Source organism: Elgaria multicarinata, chromosome 11, assembly GCF_023053635.1.
Source record: "Elgaria multicarinata webbii isolate HBS135686 ecotype San Diego chromosome 11, rElgMul1.1.pri, whole genome shotgun sequence".
Classification (NCBI taxonomy): domain Eukaryota; kingdom Metazoa; phylum Chordata; class Lepidosauria; order Squamata; family Anguidae; genus Elgaria; species Elgaria multicarinata.
The window spans coordinates 13,925,784-13,940,429 of NC_086181.1; the positions used below are offsets into that span (position 1 = coordinate 13,925,784).

The following is a 14,646-nucleotide window of genomic DNA, read 5'->3' on the forward strand; positions in this document are numbered from 1 at the left end:
AGGATGCTACCTTATGCCAAATTAGATTGACCATGTAGCCCAATATTGGCTACTCTGACTGACAGCAGCTCTTCCGCGTTTTTCCTATCTCCTGATTCCGGATCTTTTGAACTGGAGATACCTGGGATTGGACATGGGACATTCAACATACAAAGCCGGTGATCTGCCATAGAGATGTGGTCCCTCGATCCCACCCCGAGGGTACACTTGCCACTGACTTATTTGCCACAATGGCAATCCGCGAACACGAAAAAGTACCACATCACCCACACAGGGAGCACAGATTCACACCAACGGCACCTCTATATAAGCTTGGCACAGAAGCTGCTCTCACATTCCCAAGCAGTGTAGGATGAGAGATGTGAAGGCCTAAGTCAAAATGGCAGACAGGATGGGGTAGCCCTTCCCAAGAAAAACAAGTGTAGGGGGAAAGCCTATTTCCCACAGTTTTTACCAGGAACACTAAGGAGAAAAGTTGGACATTTTTAATGTTTCCCCCAGTTTTTTCCAATCTCTCCCCTTGCTCCTCTGGTCTTCACATCTCTATGAGTGACCAAGCACAGAAGGTAGAATTCTACCTGTTTTTGGTTTTTCTACTACTGCAGGTTTGTGGTGGGAAAAACTTTCTCCCTTCTCCTCTGTGCCACTAAGAGAAGTCCAGGGCCCCTAGGTTGTGAAGGCTTCAGACCCTGCCTCTGAAGCCTTCACAACTCACTCACTCCTTCCTGGCAGACGTGAAACGGGAGATCTTCTACACCCTCTTTTTCTATACGGACAGGCTCACTGGAGCCACGGCTAAATCGAAATAAACTATTTTAACCTGAAGTCAGCTTGCAGGCCTCGCTCCTTCCGCTGGTTTAACTCCCCATTAAATCATAATATATGGCCTCTTTAGGCATTACAGTGCACTTTGTAATACTCACTGGTGTGTGATTCATCCTATGAGATCTTTGTGAAGGAGTCAGGTCAATTTGATTGTTACGAGCAGATTATAACTGCACAGCAATGAAGAGCGAGGGAACGTTGCCTTCAGGCACCGTTATGCAAACTCTAAACAGGCTCCCCTCCACCCACCTTTTAGGAGTCACCACGGTATTGCTTAATTTGGGGAGGAAATGAGGGTAGGGGGAAGCAAGGGCCGTAATTAGGATGGAGAGCCGGTGTATTGCTCTACTCAGTGGAGGCTGGGAGCTCCAATCTCAGTGGGGCGCTAAATCTGCTATGGGTTTCAGTCAGAACCAGTCAGATCGCTTCAAGAAGTGGATTGTCCTCTGTAAAATAGGGACATATGGCCAACCCCTATGCTGAGACAAAGAAGCAATCACTCCCTCCGTATTCGAAAAGATCCAAGCCGCCAAGTGTCTGTAGCATGAAGTGAAATTCAGTGTGCTGACATGTTTATTGGACTCGGGGGGCAGGGGGGGGCTAGGCTAGTTTTGCCTTGGGACCAGTGGCTCTGTTGAATCCCTTTCCCTATCTCGACCTTCTGCTCAAGAAATTGACCAGTTGCCACACACTGGGAGAGGTTAGTGGACTCTCCAGTGGTGGCTGGTGGCTCTGATGTCAGTGGGGCAGTGAATCCGTTCCGGGGTTCCATCAGAACCATAGCTCCTTTAGAGTTCTGACTGGTTCTAATGGAAACCCAGGGTGGATGCACCGCCCGACTGATATCGGAGCTACTAGCCTCCTTTGGAACTCTCTGTTCTTTGAGGGACAGTAATTCATTTCTGTTCTTTCCTTCTGGCGCATTGCAGGCATCAGCTATTCGGACACAGTGAGCGCCACCGAACCCTGCAAACCCTGCAAGGAGTGTGTGGGCCGGGAGAGCATGATGGCGCCCTGCGTGGAGTCGGACAACACCGTGTGCAAATGTACCTACGGCTACTACCGGGACCAGGCGAGCAATACGTGTCGAGAGTGCCGAATTTGCAAAGTGGGCTACGGCCTCGTGTATCCCTGCGGGGGGAATCAGAACACCTGGTGCGAGAAATGCCCCACCGGGACTTACTCAGACGACGCCAACCATGTAGACCCCTGTTTCCCTTGCACCGTCTGCGAGGACGACGAGGTCATGGTCAAGGAATGTACCGCCACGTCGGATGCTAGATGCAGAGGTAAGCCGTCTCACGGGCGAACAGTCGGCTGGCACCTGAGAATTCTAACGGCTGAGCGGGAAGGGTCAGGCGTGGAATTTTAGGAGACAGTCCCTGCTTTGCTGAGTGGTGGAAGCTGGGCCTTCTCCAGGTGGCTGACTGGTCTCCTACTGTAAAACTGGATCTCTTTCATTGAAGGAATGTGGCTTTGCCACCATGGTAACAGGGCCACATCTCCTCTGCACCTAAGGAAGTAAGAAGAGCCCTGCTGGATCAGACCAAGGGTCCATTTAGTTCAGCGTTCTGTTCACATGGTAGCCAGCCAGCTGCCCACAGGAAACTCAGCAGCAGGACACGAGTGCAACAGCAGTCTCCCACCCATGTTCTCCAGCAGCCATGTTTATGTATTTATTATTTATTTATTTAATTTATATACCGCCCCATAGCCGAAGCTCTCTGGGCGGTTTATAAAAGTTAAAAACAGTGAACGTTAAAAAGTATACAAAATTTAAAACCATCAAAAACATAAAAGCAACAGTATAAAAACAACGGTATCCATTTAAAAACAACTACATATGAGGAGAGCTATACTGTAACAGGGTACTGTAATATCCTTCTGTTTCCATGATATATATATTATCCAGCATCTGTGCAATATGATATATGAGAAACTGTTCGCCAATTGCCATACAGCATCTTTGAGAATGACATTTATCCCAATCACTGCAAAGAACAACCTTTTAAGAATGGGATGTGACTGGGGTGTGTTCTTAGGATGTTGTTGTTTTTCAGTTCTACTTAAGGAGGTTCAACATGGGCTGGATTGCATGTGTATAGTTTGCTGATTTGTTCCCCAGCACCTGGTGGTGGAAGGCCCAGCAGAGTTGTGTCATGGGCCATTTGATCCCTTGCATTCTGGCAGGAGGGGTGCCTCCAGTTTGAGGCTTATGGTCGCTTCATCGTGACCTCTCACCAGGGGTAGTTACGGGCTAGGATGGCCACTTACAATTTGCCTAAGAGAGGAAACCCATGACAATCCCCATTCTGCGAAAAGAAGGCATGCTTTTGCATAAAATATTCAAACTGATTAGTACTGATGCAGAGCTGGAAGTAATAAGTATACTTTCAGTAGAAATGCGATATGTCTCATCATAGTGGGGAAGCGACCTGCACGCCTGCTCAGTCTGCAATCTGGCTGCTCACTGGGGATGGGCAACTCCAAGACCCCCTGCTCTCTTTTCTTAGGACACAACCCAATGCATGGTTAGGCAGAAAAAAGTTGTTCAGTTCCCAGAATGCCCCAGCGAGTTCTTTATCTTTAGATCAGATGTAGACCAGACAGCCCTTCAAATAGAGGCTTCTCCGCACAACGGATAAGCCATTGAACCCCACGATCAACACAATAATATGATTATTAGCAGAGAGGAGGAATAGTCACTTCACTCTCCAAGCCAGGAACAGAGCACTGCCTGTTGGGTCATCACAGCTCTCTTCCAGATGTCAATTCGGCAGTGGCCATTTCCGGTTTGCTGTAGCCCAGCCTTTTTCATGGCCCCACCCGGAGGAGGCTGGTGGCTCCAACATCGGTGGGGCTGAGTATCTATTCTGGGTTTCAGTCAGAACCAGCCAGACCTCTAAAGGACCTATCCAAGGTGCTGAACCCTGTCCCCAAACTAAGTTCAGCACCTTGGAGAGCTCCTTTAGAGGTCTGTCGGAAACCCAGAATGGATTCACGGCCCCACTGAAACTGGAGTCACCGGCCTCCGCTGCCCCCACCCTTTCTGAGCAAGGAGTCCTACTAACAATAGCCAGCCTGTTTCTTTTGGTTCACAACTCTCATTTATTCAACCCTGCCCTCGGCCTTTTACCCCTGCCCTTTCTGGAAAGCACAAAGGGGAATCTGCCAATCCATTTTTAAAACTCATTTTACTTTTAGTGACTTTCAGTTTACAGAAGTAAAAAGACATCTCAAATTAGGATGAACCAAAAAAAGGTTTTTTTTTGAGGTTTTCAAGGTGCAACGAAGCTAAGTGTTCATAATAACACGGGTGAAAAACCGCCACAAAAATATGTTGTGGCATGTCGTAGGGTGGCCGTGGGTCCTACTTTAAAGAGGGCAGCCCTCTGCATATAAACACCCCAAAACATAGCCGCTCCCTGCTGGCCCCAACGTCTGTACATAAAGCATATGTGTACATAGAGCACCCTCCGAACATAAAAGATCTGCTCGTGGACACATCTGCATCTATGTACATAAAGATGTCACGTGTACATCTGTAAATGCATAGGTGCATTATGCGACATCCGTGCAAGCAGATTTCCCATCTCTGTGGGGCACCATACAGATGTATGCCGTGGTGTAGCAGAACTATGCATAGAATTCACCATTAAGATCCCCATCGGCAGGTGGTGGTGGGGAAACAAAATTCCCCCAAGGCTGGGGAAATTGTGTACTCTTCCCCTCCACTTGAGTGGAGGAAGAAAATATGCAATTTTCCCTAGCCTTGGGGAAACTATGTATTTCCTCCTGCTGTGGTAATGGCGAAGTAACCTGCACCCCCTTTGTCTTCAAAGCAGCCACGGGGTGAAAATCCGCTGGATGCGTATGCGTCCGTCGGGGCGCAGTAGGGCAGGATGCAAGGGCGTCCAGCCTCCTTTTGGGCCCAGGCAGATTTTCGTCCCATCACTAAGCGTAACTGGGGCTTGGAGGTTCAAAGCGCCTGGCCTTTTTTCTGAGCAGGGATGTTGACGTGATCTGTTCTCACCTTCAGGCCTCCCTGTTCGCTCTGAGGTTTGCTGTGTTGGGATGGATTCCCCCAGCAACTGTGTATTGTTGTGAGCTATCCCTGTTGTAATGCAAACTATTTTGGAGTGGCTTGTTTTTAAAAGGGTAATTAAGTTCTATTAGCTTCACAAAAGCCCTGCTCCTGCTGGAGATGGAAGCTGCTAGAACTGGTTTGTTGACTTTTTAACCCTGGTGTTGGGAAAAGAACCTCCTGGAAAATCCTGAGCAGCAGCGGTCTTATGGCGTTGGGAGACATGTTATGTCCCTCTCCTTCTTGTTCTCATGCATTCTCAGGTCTCTCCAGCCAAAGTCCAACATGCTAACCACTATATGGTCCTTCGACAGCTCACACTTCTGCGGCTGTCAGCTGATTTTATTATACTGAGTATTATGTGATGTACTCTGTGTGTGTGTCTGTGAGTATGTCAGACACAGAGATACATTTAATACATAGATAGCTATAAATCAACACAGCTGACTGTATTTTTAAATTCCCCTTGGGTTTGTGGCTATAGGGATTGTGTCCTCAGTTCAAAATTGACTGGGTGGATGCTAGGGATGTCAGAGAAATCCAAGATGGACGCAAATGAAGTTGGTTTTCTATGAATCTGACCCGCGGATTCCACACCAGACTGGCTTTTCCAGAGTTGCACAGATTTTGCAGACTTCCGGACTGTTTGTAATTTTTATTTTCCGGAATGTTACACAAATCTGTAAAATAAAAAACAATGGCCAAAACTGTACATTTCCCCCAGAGGATAAAGCATGAAAATGCACATTTGGTGGGGAGATGTGCATTTTGGGGAGGATGGATGTATTTGGGGGATTCGTGTACTTTCGCTAGTGCAGATTTCTGCAAATTTGGGGAATGGGAAAAAAAATCTGATTCTGACAATGAGTGGATGATGAAAGGAAAGGCACCTGGCAATCCTTGAAATGGAGACAGAACAGATTTTACAAAATCCATGCACCCCTAGTGTCTGCACCCATTTTCAGACCTTCACCTCTGCGTCCACGTTCCCAGTCCTCACACTCACGCTACAAGTGGAGTAGAAGGTCCGAAAAGACCTTGCGCTTCTCCATGGGACTGTGAGCATCACCCGCTAGAGATAATGGTCCTGGCGTCTGCCTGGGGGGAACACAGGCAAGCCAGCGTTCTCTCTGCGCTTTGCTAGCGGCTGTTGACTCTTTGAACATGCACCCTCTGATTCACCCTCTGAATGGATAAACAAGTCAGAGGAGGAAGCAACTGGTGAAGTTGTATGACTGTGCGCAAAGGCATGTGACCAATGCTATGCCCAGCCCAAGCTCCATAGCAGTGTGGGTGGCCAGGAGGAGGCTGTGCAGGACTTTCCATGCTTGGGCGTGCTCATGGAGACAGAGTAGATCACCCTCCACAGCTCAACACATTCAGTCCCCCAGTAGATTCCTCTTCCTTAACCACAGAGGATGAGAACACAGAACCACACAGGTTATGCTGCTCCTTCCGTGGCCTCTTCCATTCCCTTGGAACTGTATCAGGATTGCTTTGCCTGACTTGGCAGCAGAAGGCTCAAGTCTATCTTTTACAGAAATATTCAAGCACTTTTGTTTGGCTTGGCACACACCAGTACCGATTTTTCCTAGGATTGCTAACAAGCAAACAAAAAACACCCTGGTCCGTCAAGTCACTTTAACAGTGGTGAAGCTTTCCATGGCCTGGAGATAGGGTGGGTTTGTGTCCTACCTTATGGAGGACAGTCCTCTATTTCAAAGCTCGTCCAGTCCATGTCCAGTATCTTATATCAGACTACAGTAGCGCAAGGCTTATTACTCAAAATCTACTAGACCAATTTTGTTTTAAACTCAAGCTTGAGCAGTGTAGACATGCAGAAAATTTTGAAAGTTTTGTAAAAGTTCAAAGCTCGAGCTTTAATAGCCAAAGAGTATGTTGGCCAGGAGCCTGAGGCAGTTGTGGAACCACAGCTCCCCTGTAGCTCCATCCCATGCAGGGAGAAAAACACAAAAGTGAGACCAAGGAGAAGACTTTGGGCTTTGCTGGTTGAGCCTGCTCTTGAAGAGGACATATTGGCAGCAGAGTTGGTGGCGGAGGCAGCGGAGGAGGAGGGAAAGAAATGGCTGTAGAAAAGGCTGGGTTTAAAAATGTGGTGGTAGAGGGCTGTGTTGAAGGAAAGTAACTCCATGCAGCTTCTGGAGGACTGATGTACATAGTGGGAGTTGAGGCACAGCATGTTTCATCCTCAGACTACTAATGCCCATGGCATTAGTATGTTAAAAACTAGGGGTGTGCATGGACCCCCCGCTCTGCCCTGCGGGCCGATCTGAAAATTTCGGATCGGCCCGCTCCGCTCCGCACCGCTCTGCCCATACTCCGCTCCTCTTCGCCGCGGAGCTCTGGCTCCAAATCGGAGCTCTGCAGTGGAGGGGAGTGGCGCCCGGTAAGGCCGGGAGAGGAGAGCGAGGGGATTTACCGGGCCCTGCCGCTGTCGCCGCCCATGCGGCGAGGGCGGCAGAGCCTGGTAAGGGACCAAGGGGGAGGGGGGCCTTACCTGCCTCCGTCTGTGGTCCGTTGGCTTGTTCAATTGAGCCCGCGGTTCAACCAGGAAGTCTGGGCCGCAAGTGCGGCCTAGACTTCCTGGTTGAACCGCGGGCTCAACTGAAGAAGCCGACGGACCGCGGATGGAGGCAGGTAAGGGAGAGGAGGGGGGGTTTACCGGGCCCTGCCACTGTCGCCGCATGGGCGACAGCGACAGCGGCAGGGCCCGATAAACCCCACTTACCTTTCTGGCGGAGCTCCGGATCGAGGCGAAGGATCCGCCTTCACCTCGATCCTCTTTGCCACGCTCCGCTGGCCCCCCAATCCTCTTTGCCTCCGCCTTAAGGGCAGGCGAAGCCCCCCGCTCCGCTTCTAATTCGCCGGTCCGCTTATCCCTAATAAAACATCCCTAATAAAAATGGCACCCACCTCAAAGGTTATGTTGAATGTGTGCTGAGTTAAGACAGATTCATCTGCCCAGTAAGTCACTGGCCACAAGAAAGCTACACCTCTTCAAAAAGCTGGAAGAGTATCACTATGGCCATCCACTCCTGTGAAGATTGCATTACACTTCGAAATTTGCAATGGAGGCTTTGGAAGAGAATTTGGGGAGCAAATAAGCTTCAGCTATAAGTTGTAGTTGCATTTGGTCACATTCATTTCTTGCAACCCGTGTGTCTTTCTCCCCCTTTCCTGGTTTTCCATGTCACAACATCACAATCTGGTCTAAATATAGACTTGGGACAGTGACCCATTTTTTGCTTTCGTTGCTCTGATGGTGCTATATAGAATAGCTATATAAGGTGCAATCCTATGCATGTTTAGGCAGAAAAAAGGCCTACAACTCCCAGCATTCCCCAGCCAGCACAGCTGGGGCATGCTGGGAATTAAAGGCTTTTTTTCTGTCTAAATATGTACAGGATTGTATCCATAGAATAGTAAAATACAATGGTGAGTGGAGGGCACCAGGTTAGAGGAGAACTATTTTAAACTGGTGCTCATTGTGAACACACTGCTGTGGGTCACGGTTCCACCCATTGTATTGCACAACCTCTTTGTAGTACCCCCCCCCCATTATGGAGAACAATTGCTCTTTTCCCCATAGCTTTTCCCATTCCTTTAATATTTTCCATCCAACTGCTGATCTGACCCATCCCTGGGTAATTTTAAGGGATTTGGCATTGCCAAAGGGAACAACTTCAACGTTTTTTCCACACCTGGAGACCAGTTATGGCACAGCTAGAGGAGGCTGGTGGCTCCAGGTTGGGTTGGGTCCAGCACCTTGGTTAGGTCCATTAGGCTTCTGGCTGGTTGTAACTAAAACCTTAGAATGGAATCTGCACCCAGCCTAACTATTTCTCCCTAAATAATGATGCTTATACCTAACGTTGCATCCATACATACGCATTGGCACATGAAATATTATGCATATTTGCGCTTTCTTCTGCCCTCTTTTGGGCGACCCTACCTTGGGTACCTTAACTTGGGGTTTGAGAGTGGGCATTTCCTGCTCAGCCTTAGGCTAGAAAATGTCAAGGGTTAGTCCTGGCTGACCTTCCCATTGAGGAATGTCTGCTAAGCTTCAGAAAGGGCCCAGTGTTCCCCAGAAGACCCCTTGACAGGCATTGGTTTATCATAGTCAACGGTATTTGAGGTTTGACGTACAAGGATATTTGATCAATAACATGCAATGATACTTAGTATCTCTGACAGCATTTGAGAGATATCCTGAAGCAGTATTTGAGTACTGACAGCTGAAGAGATTTCACACTTCAAGCATGCAAAAATTCAAAGCCAACAAGTGCCAACACGCATTTGAATTTTGAAGTAAATAAAGAAGAACTCACATTCAACATGCAAATTCAAACTTTCCATTTGAAATGACCCAGATTGAGAGTTCCACCGCGGCTGCCTGTCCTTAAACAGAAAAGAAATGAACACAAAAGTAAAGAACCCCTTAGGAGATGCATCACAGATTTGGCCTTGAGACAGTAATTTGCCCAAGGGACACAAAGCAAATTCTGTGGCAGAGCAGATACTTGAATTCAGGTCTCCCACATCCAAAGTGAACCCTCCAGCCACTGCTTCCGACGGTCCTTTGAAATGGTGCCACACTTCAACCACGTACCTTCTTTCCTTGGGAACCACAGGGAGCTAGGGGGCCCAAAAGAGGTGGACAAGCTTCACCAAAAAGTGGGGGAAAGTGGGCATGGATCTGTATAATTTGTGCCTACGCTAATTTTTATAGAGAGATCCACATTTAGAAAGAATGACTGTAATTTAAATAGCAATTCAAGACATATCACCCTAGTGGGGAAGCCTGTGACCAGGTGAGCTCTGTGGCTACTCTGTCTGCGGTCCAGGGGCTCAATGTGGAAGACAGGCAACTTCCAGGCCCCTGGCTGCTCTCCCTTCTTAGGGATCTTTATCTTTTAACAGGACTTCAATCAGTTGCCTTCAAATAGAGGACTGACTTCTGACAGCCTTTCAAATGGAGGACTCTCCTCCATAAAGCAGAACAGATGGTTCATTGTTTAAAGATTTCTAAATTTCCTAAATTCTCTCATTTTCCTGGCAGTTCGTCACCCACGATGGACAACCCCAACCCCAATGGATTCCAACGTCACTGACGGAGTCACGGATCCTGAACACGGTACCTTTGCTTTTATTTATTTTTTCCCTGTTCCTGCTCCAACAGTTTCTAGTTTGCTCATTTGGTATAACTCCCAACAATTAATGTATTTATTTGGCTTGTAGCCCCGCTTTTGTACCAAAAATGGCGCTCAAGGGCTCTGCTGAGCATTTGGAAGTCTGAAACCGTTACGTTCACTCCCTGAAACAAAATTCCTGGAACCTTCCCACCCCGCTTCAGACCCAAAGGTTCTTTGGAGAGAAGCTACAAAAGTTAAACTATAATGGGAAGTCATAGGATTGTTTTCAGGGTATGTGTATTCAGTGGAATGTGGTAGCAGGTACTAACAGAGCCCGTGACATCATTACAAACCAGTTAGACAAATAACTTTGCTACTTCATTTATAATGTTCGTTACAAGTTCTGCACTCCTTCAGTGTGTAACACTAATGTGGAAGTGTCTTTGCAGCCTTGTTCAAACACAATAATGAGGTTTCTAAAAATAATAGGGTTGGTTCCAGGATCTCACTTCCACAAGAGGAAGTTCTCCACTCTTGGAAGGCCCCTCTGCTTGATCTCCACTTTTTCACACATCAAACAAAGTGAGCTCTGCTGGTCCATAAGAAAAATCCTAAAATCTATTGTTAGGCAATACCATTATCAGGACCAACCAAATACGAACAAAATTGTGGAGTTGCTTTTGAGATGTCCAGATCACTTCATCGAGCAAGATGTTACAAAAAGCAGGTGGAGGGGATGAAGCGTGTGGAGGTGATTTGATGTTTAACTTGCATGCCACCTGGTTACATCTAATCTGGGGATGGCCATCCGTGCATCCCCAGTCAGCTTTCTTGGCACCTGCCAAGGTGCCCTACTCTTCCTACTTAGTTTTCTTTTTAAATAATGATTGTTGAAAGGGGTCGTGTGTATGGGTGGTGATCCAGAGGAAGAGAGGAAGAGAGATAAGGGGAAGGGGTTGGCTGGCATGGCGGCGGTGGAGAGGGAAAAAAGTGTTTGTTTTCTGAGAAACAGGTTAATGCTGGTGCGGAAAACTGGGTTCAAAGAAGTTTAGCGTGTTGGAGCTCAGCCCTCACTTCTACTTTGTCCCCAGTCCATTGGGCAGGTTATTTGTCTTTTGTGACTAGCCACACCTCCCGTGCAGCCATTTTGTGGTGGTGCCTAGGACAGTTTCTCAAATTGCCAGATGTTCTCGTGGGTTCGAAAACATTGCCCACTCCTGAATCTATTTCTGTCTGCACCTCCCCCTCTACTCCATCTTAAGACTCTGATGATGCAGACTTCATGGCATCAACAATAAATCAGCCTTCTCCGCCCCCTTTGTTCTCTCCCCCACTGCACCCACCTTTTTGTAACATCTTGCCTAGTGGAGAGAGCGAGAGGGCCCAAAACCTCGTGCACAATTTTGTGCACAAATTTCGCCCGTCCTCAGAAAGCTATTGCCTGACTGTGGATTGGGGAATTTTTCACATCAGTTCACCAGAGGTTGCTCTGTTTCCTTATCATTGCAGGTTTTTCCCCGGCGAGTTCCGAAATCCCTTTTCCCGTCACAAACGATCCAGATGCCCCGGAAGCTTTCGGTAGCACCGTGGCTGGTACAGCGACCACGATCATGGGCAGCTCCCAGCCCGTCGTCCGAAGCGGCACAGCGGACAACCTCATCCCCGTGTATTGCTCCATTTTGGCAGCTGTGATCGTGGGGCTGGTGGCCTACATTGCGTTCAAGAGGTAAGGGGTGACGCTGAGATTCAGAAAGAAGAGGGCGATCTGTGCAGTAGAGTTGTCGTGACTCATAAGCGTAGTCAGAGTGAGGCAGTCACCTCAGGCATCTTGCTTTCCTGGGTCAGCATGAGAATGCCTCACTCTCAGGGACATAGGAAACTAGAGATGTCAAAGGAACCCAGTTGGGGAGTGGAGATCAATGTGGCTTGCCTCCCTGGACTTCAACTCATCCTCCACTAGCAGGTCCAACTCGGCCTGCAGCAAATCGGGCCAGCGAGTGGCTTTTCCAAATTTTCAATTTGTTTGCACAAATAGGGGTTTGTGCAATTTGCATCATTTACACAAATTGTGCGAAACTCTGTGCATTTTTTTTTTTTTTAAGAAATGGGGATTTGTGGAGGGAAAACTGTGGCTCAGCCTGCAAATGCGAATCAGGCGCACGATAGTACTCTGGCAAGCTCAAAGAGGGCCAGATTTCCCAGTGATGGACATCCCTAGAGGAAACTGTGCAAGACCCTTGGTCCATCTAGGCCATTATTAATGACACTGACTGGCAGCAGCTCTAAGGTTTCAGGTGGGAGATTTTCCAGCCCTACTTGGCGATGGCAGGGATCAAACCTGGGACCTTCTGCATGCCAAGCGTGTGCTCTACTACTGAGCTACAGCCCCTGGAGAGATGCAGATACGTTCCCTTCTGAATGAGGGTAGGGAGGCAGCTCGGTGGACACCACAGCCAGTGTAGATCCCGATAAGCTGTGATTGTGAAACCGGCCCAGAGGAAAGCAGCCTCATGTTTGGACTGGCGAAACAGTCCCTGCCATGAGGTCTGTCTGGGCAAGCCCTGAGAATGTAGGGCTCGCCACGCCCAAAGCATCGTGATTCGGAGGAAGGAATCTACCGCTGGCGCCAAGGTTGCGGTGCGCCTTGAGAACGAAGGAGCTGGGTGGGCGTCCCAGCCTCAGCTGTGAAATGCTTTCGCCTCTAGGTGGAACAGCTGCAAGCAGAACAAGCAAGGTGCCAACAACCGTCCCGTCAACCAGACGCCTTCGCCCGAAGGAGAGAAACTTCACAGCGACAGCGGCATCTCAGTCGACAGCCAAAGCCTCCACGATCAACAGCCGCAGACGCAAACAGCATCAATGCAAGGCAAGGCAAGGGAACGGGCTGTGCTGAAGCCGGATTGGTGGGGAAGGCAAAGTGGGGAGGAGCCAGATTCAGAAATAAGGGGCTGATCTCGTCACAGAAACACAGCATAGGTGGATGCCAAGAGGCCTTTCCGCCAGCCTCCCTCAACCTGTTGCAAGGGCCGTCCACTGCCAAATCCCATCCATCCCTTTCCCATAGATTCAGCCTATGAAATCCAACCCAAGGTTTGCCCCAGGGAGGGAACAAGCACGTACAGGCTGTTGCCTGTAGAGCAGTAGCTTCAAAGGACAGAAGCTGGTGAGCCCAGCAAAATATCATGGGAAAAGGCCAAACCTTCTGTCCCGTCTCCCCGCAGACTCCCTAGCCAATCTACAATGTGAGGGATTACGTCTTGGCTTCCAGACTGGAAGAAGTATTGTAGGGCAGAGCTGGGCTTGAGATCAGGTTTCAGGCCCAGAACATGCCATTTGAGAATGCAAAATATATCGTAAATACACAACCGCAATATTCACAAGGCAACCCACCCCCACACGTGCCTCTATTCCAGAGGGTTTCAAAAAATTCCTGTTAGATGTTTCGTTCCAAAGTGTTTAGGTTCCAGGACTGAAATGATAGGTCCTGTAAATCCAAATATTTGCAAAACAAAAAAACCAAACCAAAGCATGTTCTCTCTTACTTCTGGCTCTGGAAATCAAGATCAGCTTTCTTTCACTCCAGATGGGTTGATTTCTGCACAGATGGCAGGAAGGCCGGTTCTAGCATTAGGCAAATATATGTGGTCGCTAGAACTATGCTTTGCATGGTGGCAGGTGTGTGTGGGGGAGATTTTATTCAAATAACAAAAAAGAGCTAAGGCAAAATTATACAAAATAGTTATACTTTAGTAAATTACTCCTATATACTTCTTAGCCACTTCTGCAGAAACAGAAGTTGCAAATTAATACAGTTGTTTGAAAAGATCGTATACAGTGCTATTTCAACTGTGGGCTTCTTTGGGGGCTATATGAGTCATCCTGATATTTTGTTTTTGTGACATAATACATTTGTAAACAAACAAACAAAAAATACAGGTAAGATTTTGTTTTGACACTTCCTTGGGCATCAGTGGCCATGTCTACACCAGCCTGATAGTCCGGGCTGGTCAAGGCCAAATAACGCACAGGGACTCCCAGGGGCAGGAGGGGACGGGCGCCCGTCCCGCCTGGTGCTGCACTTACTCACAAGTAAGCACAGCACCATAAATGGGCACAGAGCCGTGCTGCACAGCTTCATGCCCATCAGGGGAGGGGGTGGCAGCAATTCTGCCATCCCTGCGATGGCGGGGTGAGTGGGTTAAGGGGTGCGCAGTGGACGTAAGTCCGCAGTTGTGGGTGCAGCTGCGGGAAATTCCTGCTCACGTTCATGTTTAGTGTGGCAAGGAAAAGAAAGGAAAGGAACCTCTCGTGCAAGCACTGAGTCATTACTGACTCTTGGAGGGACGCCAGCTTTCGTTGACGTTTTCTTGGCAGGCCTTATAGCAGGGTGGTTTGCTGTTGCCTTCCCCGGCCGTTATTACCTTTCCCCCAGCTAACTGGGTACTCATTTTACCGACCTCGGGAGGATGGAAGGCTGAGTCGACCCGAGCCAGCTGCCGGAGAACCAGCTTCCGCTGGGATCAAACTCAGGCCGTGGGGAGAGTTTCGGCTGCAGAAACTGCTGCTTTACCGCTCTGCGCC

At 48.5% G+C, this 14,646-nt stretch overlaps 1 protein-coding gene across 1 annotated transcript in view; it reads left to right on the forward strand.

The window, feature by feature from the left end:
* Positions 1-14,646, forward strand: part of NGFR (nerve growth factor receptor) — a 57,734-nt gene that overhangs the window by 41,942 nt on the left and 1,146 nt on the right. Inside the window, exons 3-6 of the mRNA XM_063137787.1 lie at positions 1,755-2,114; positions 9,993-10,067; positions 11,575-11,791; positions 12,771-12,931. Of these exons, the coding sequence (XP_062993857.1) occupies positions 1,755-2,114; positions 9,993-10,067; positions 11,575-11,791; positions 12,771-12,931 (813 nt within the window). The remainder of the gene's footprint in view (positions 1-1,754; positions 2,115-9,992; positions 10,068-11,574; positions 11,792-12,770; positions 12,932-14,646) is intronic.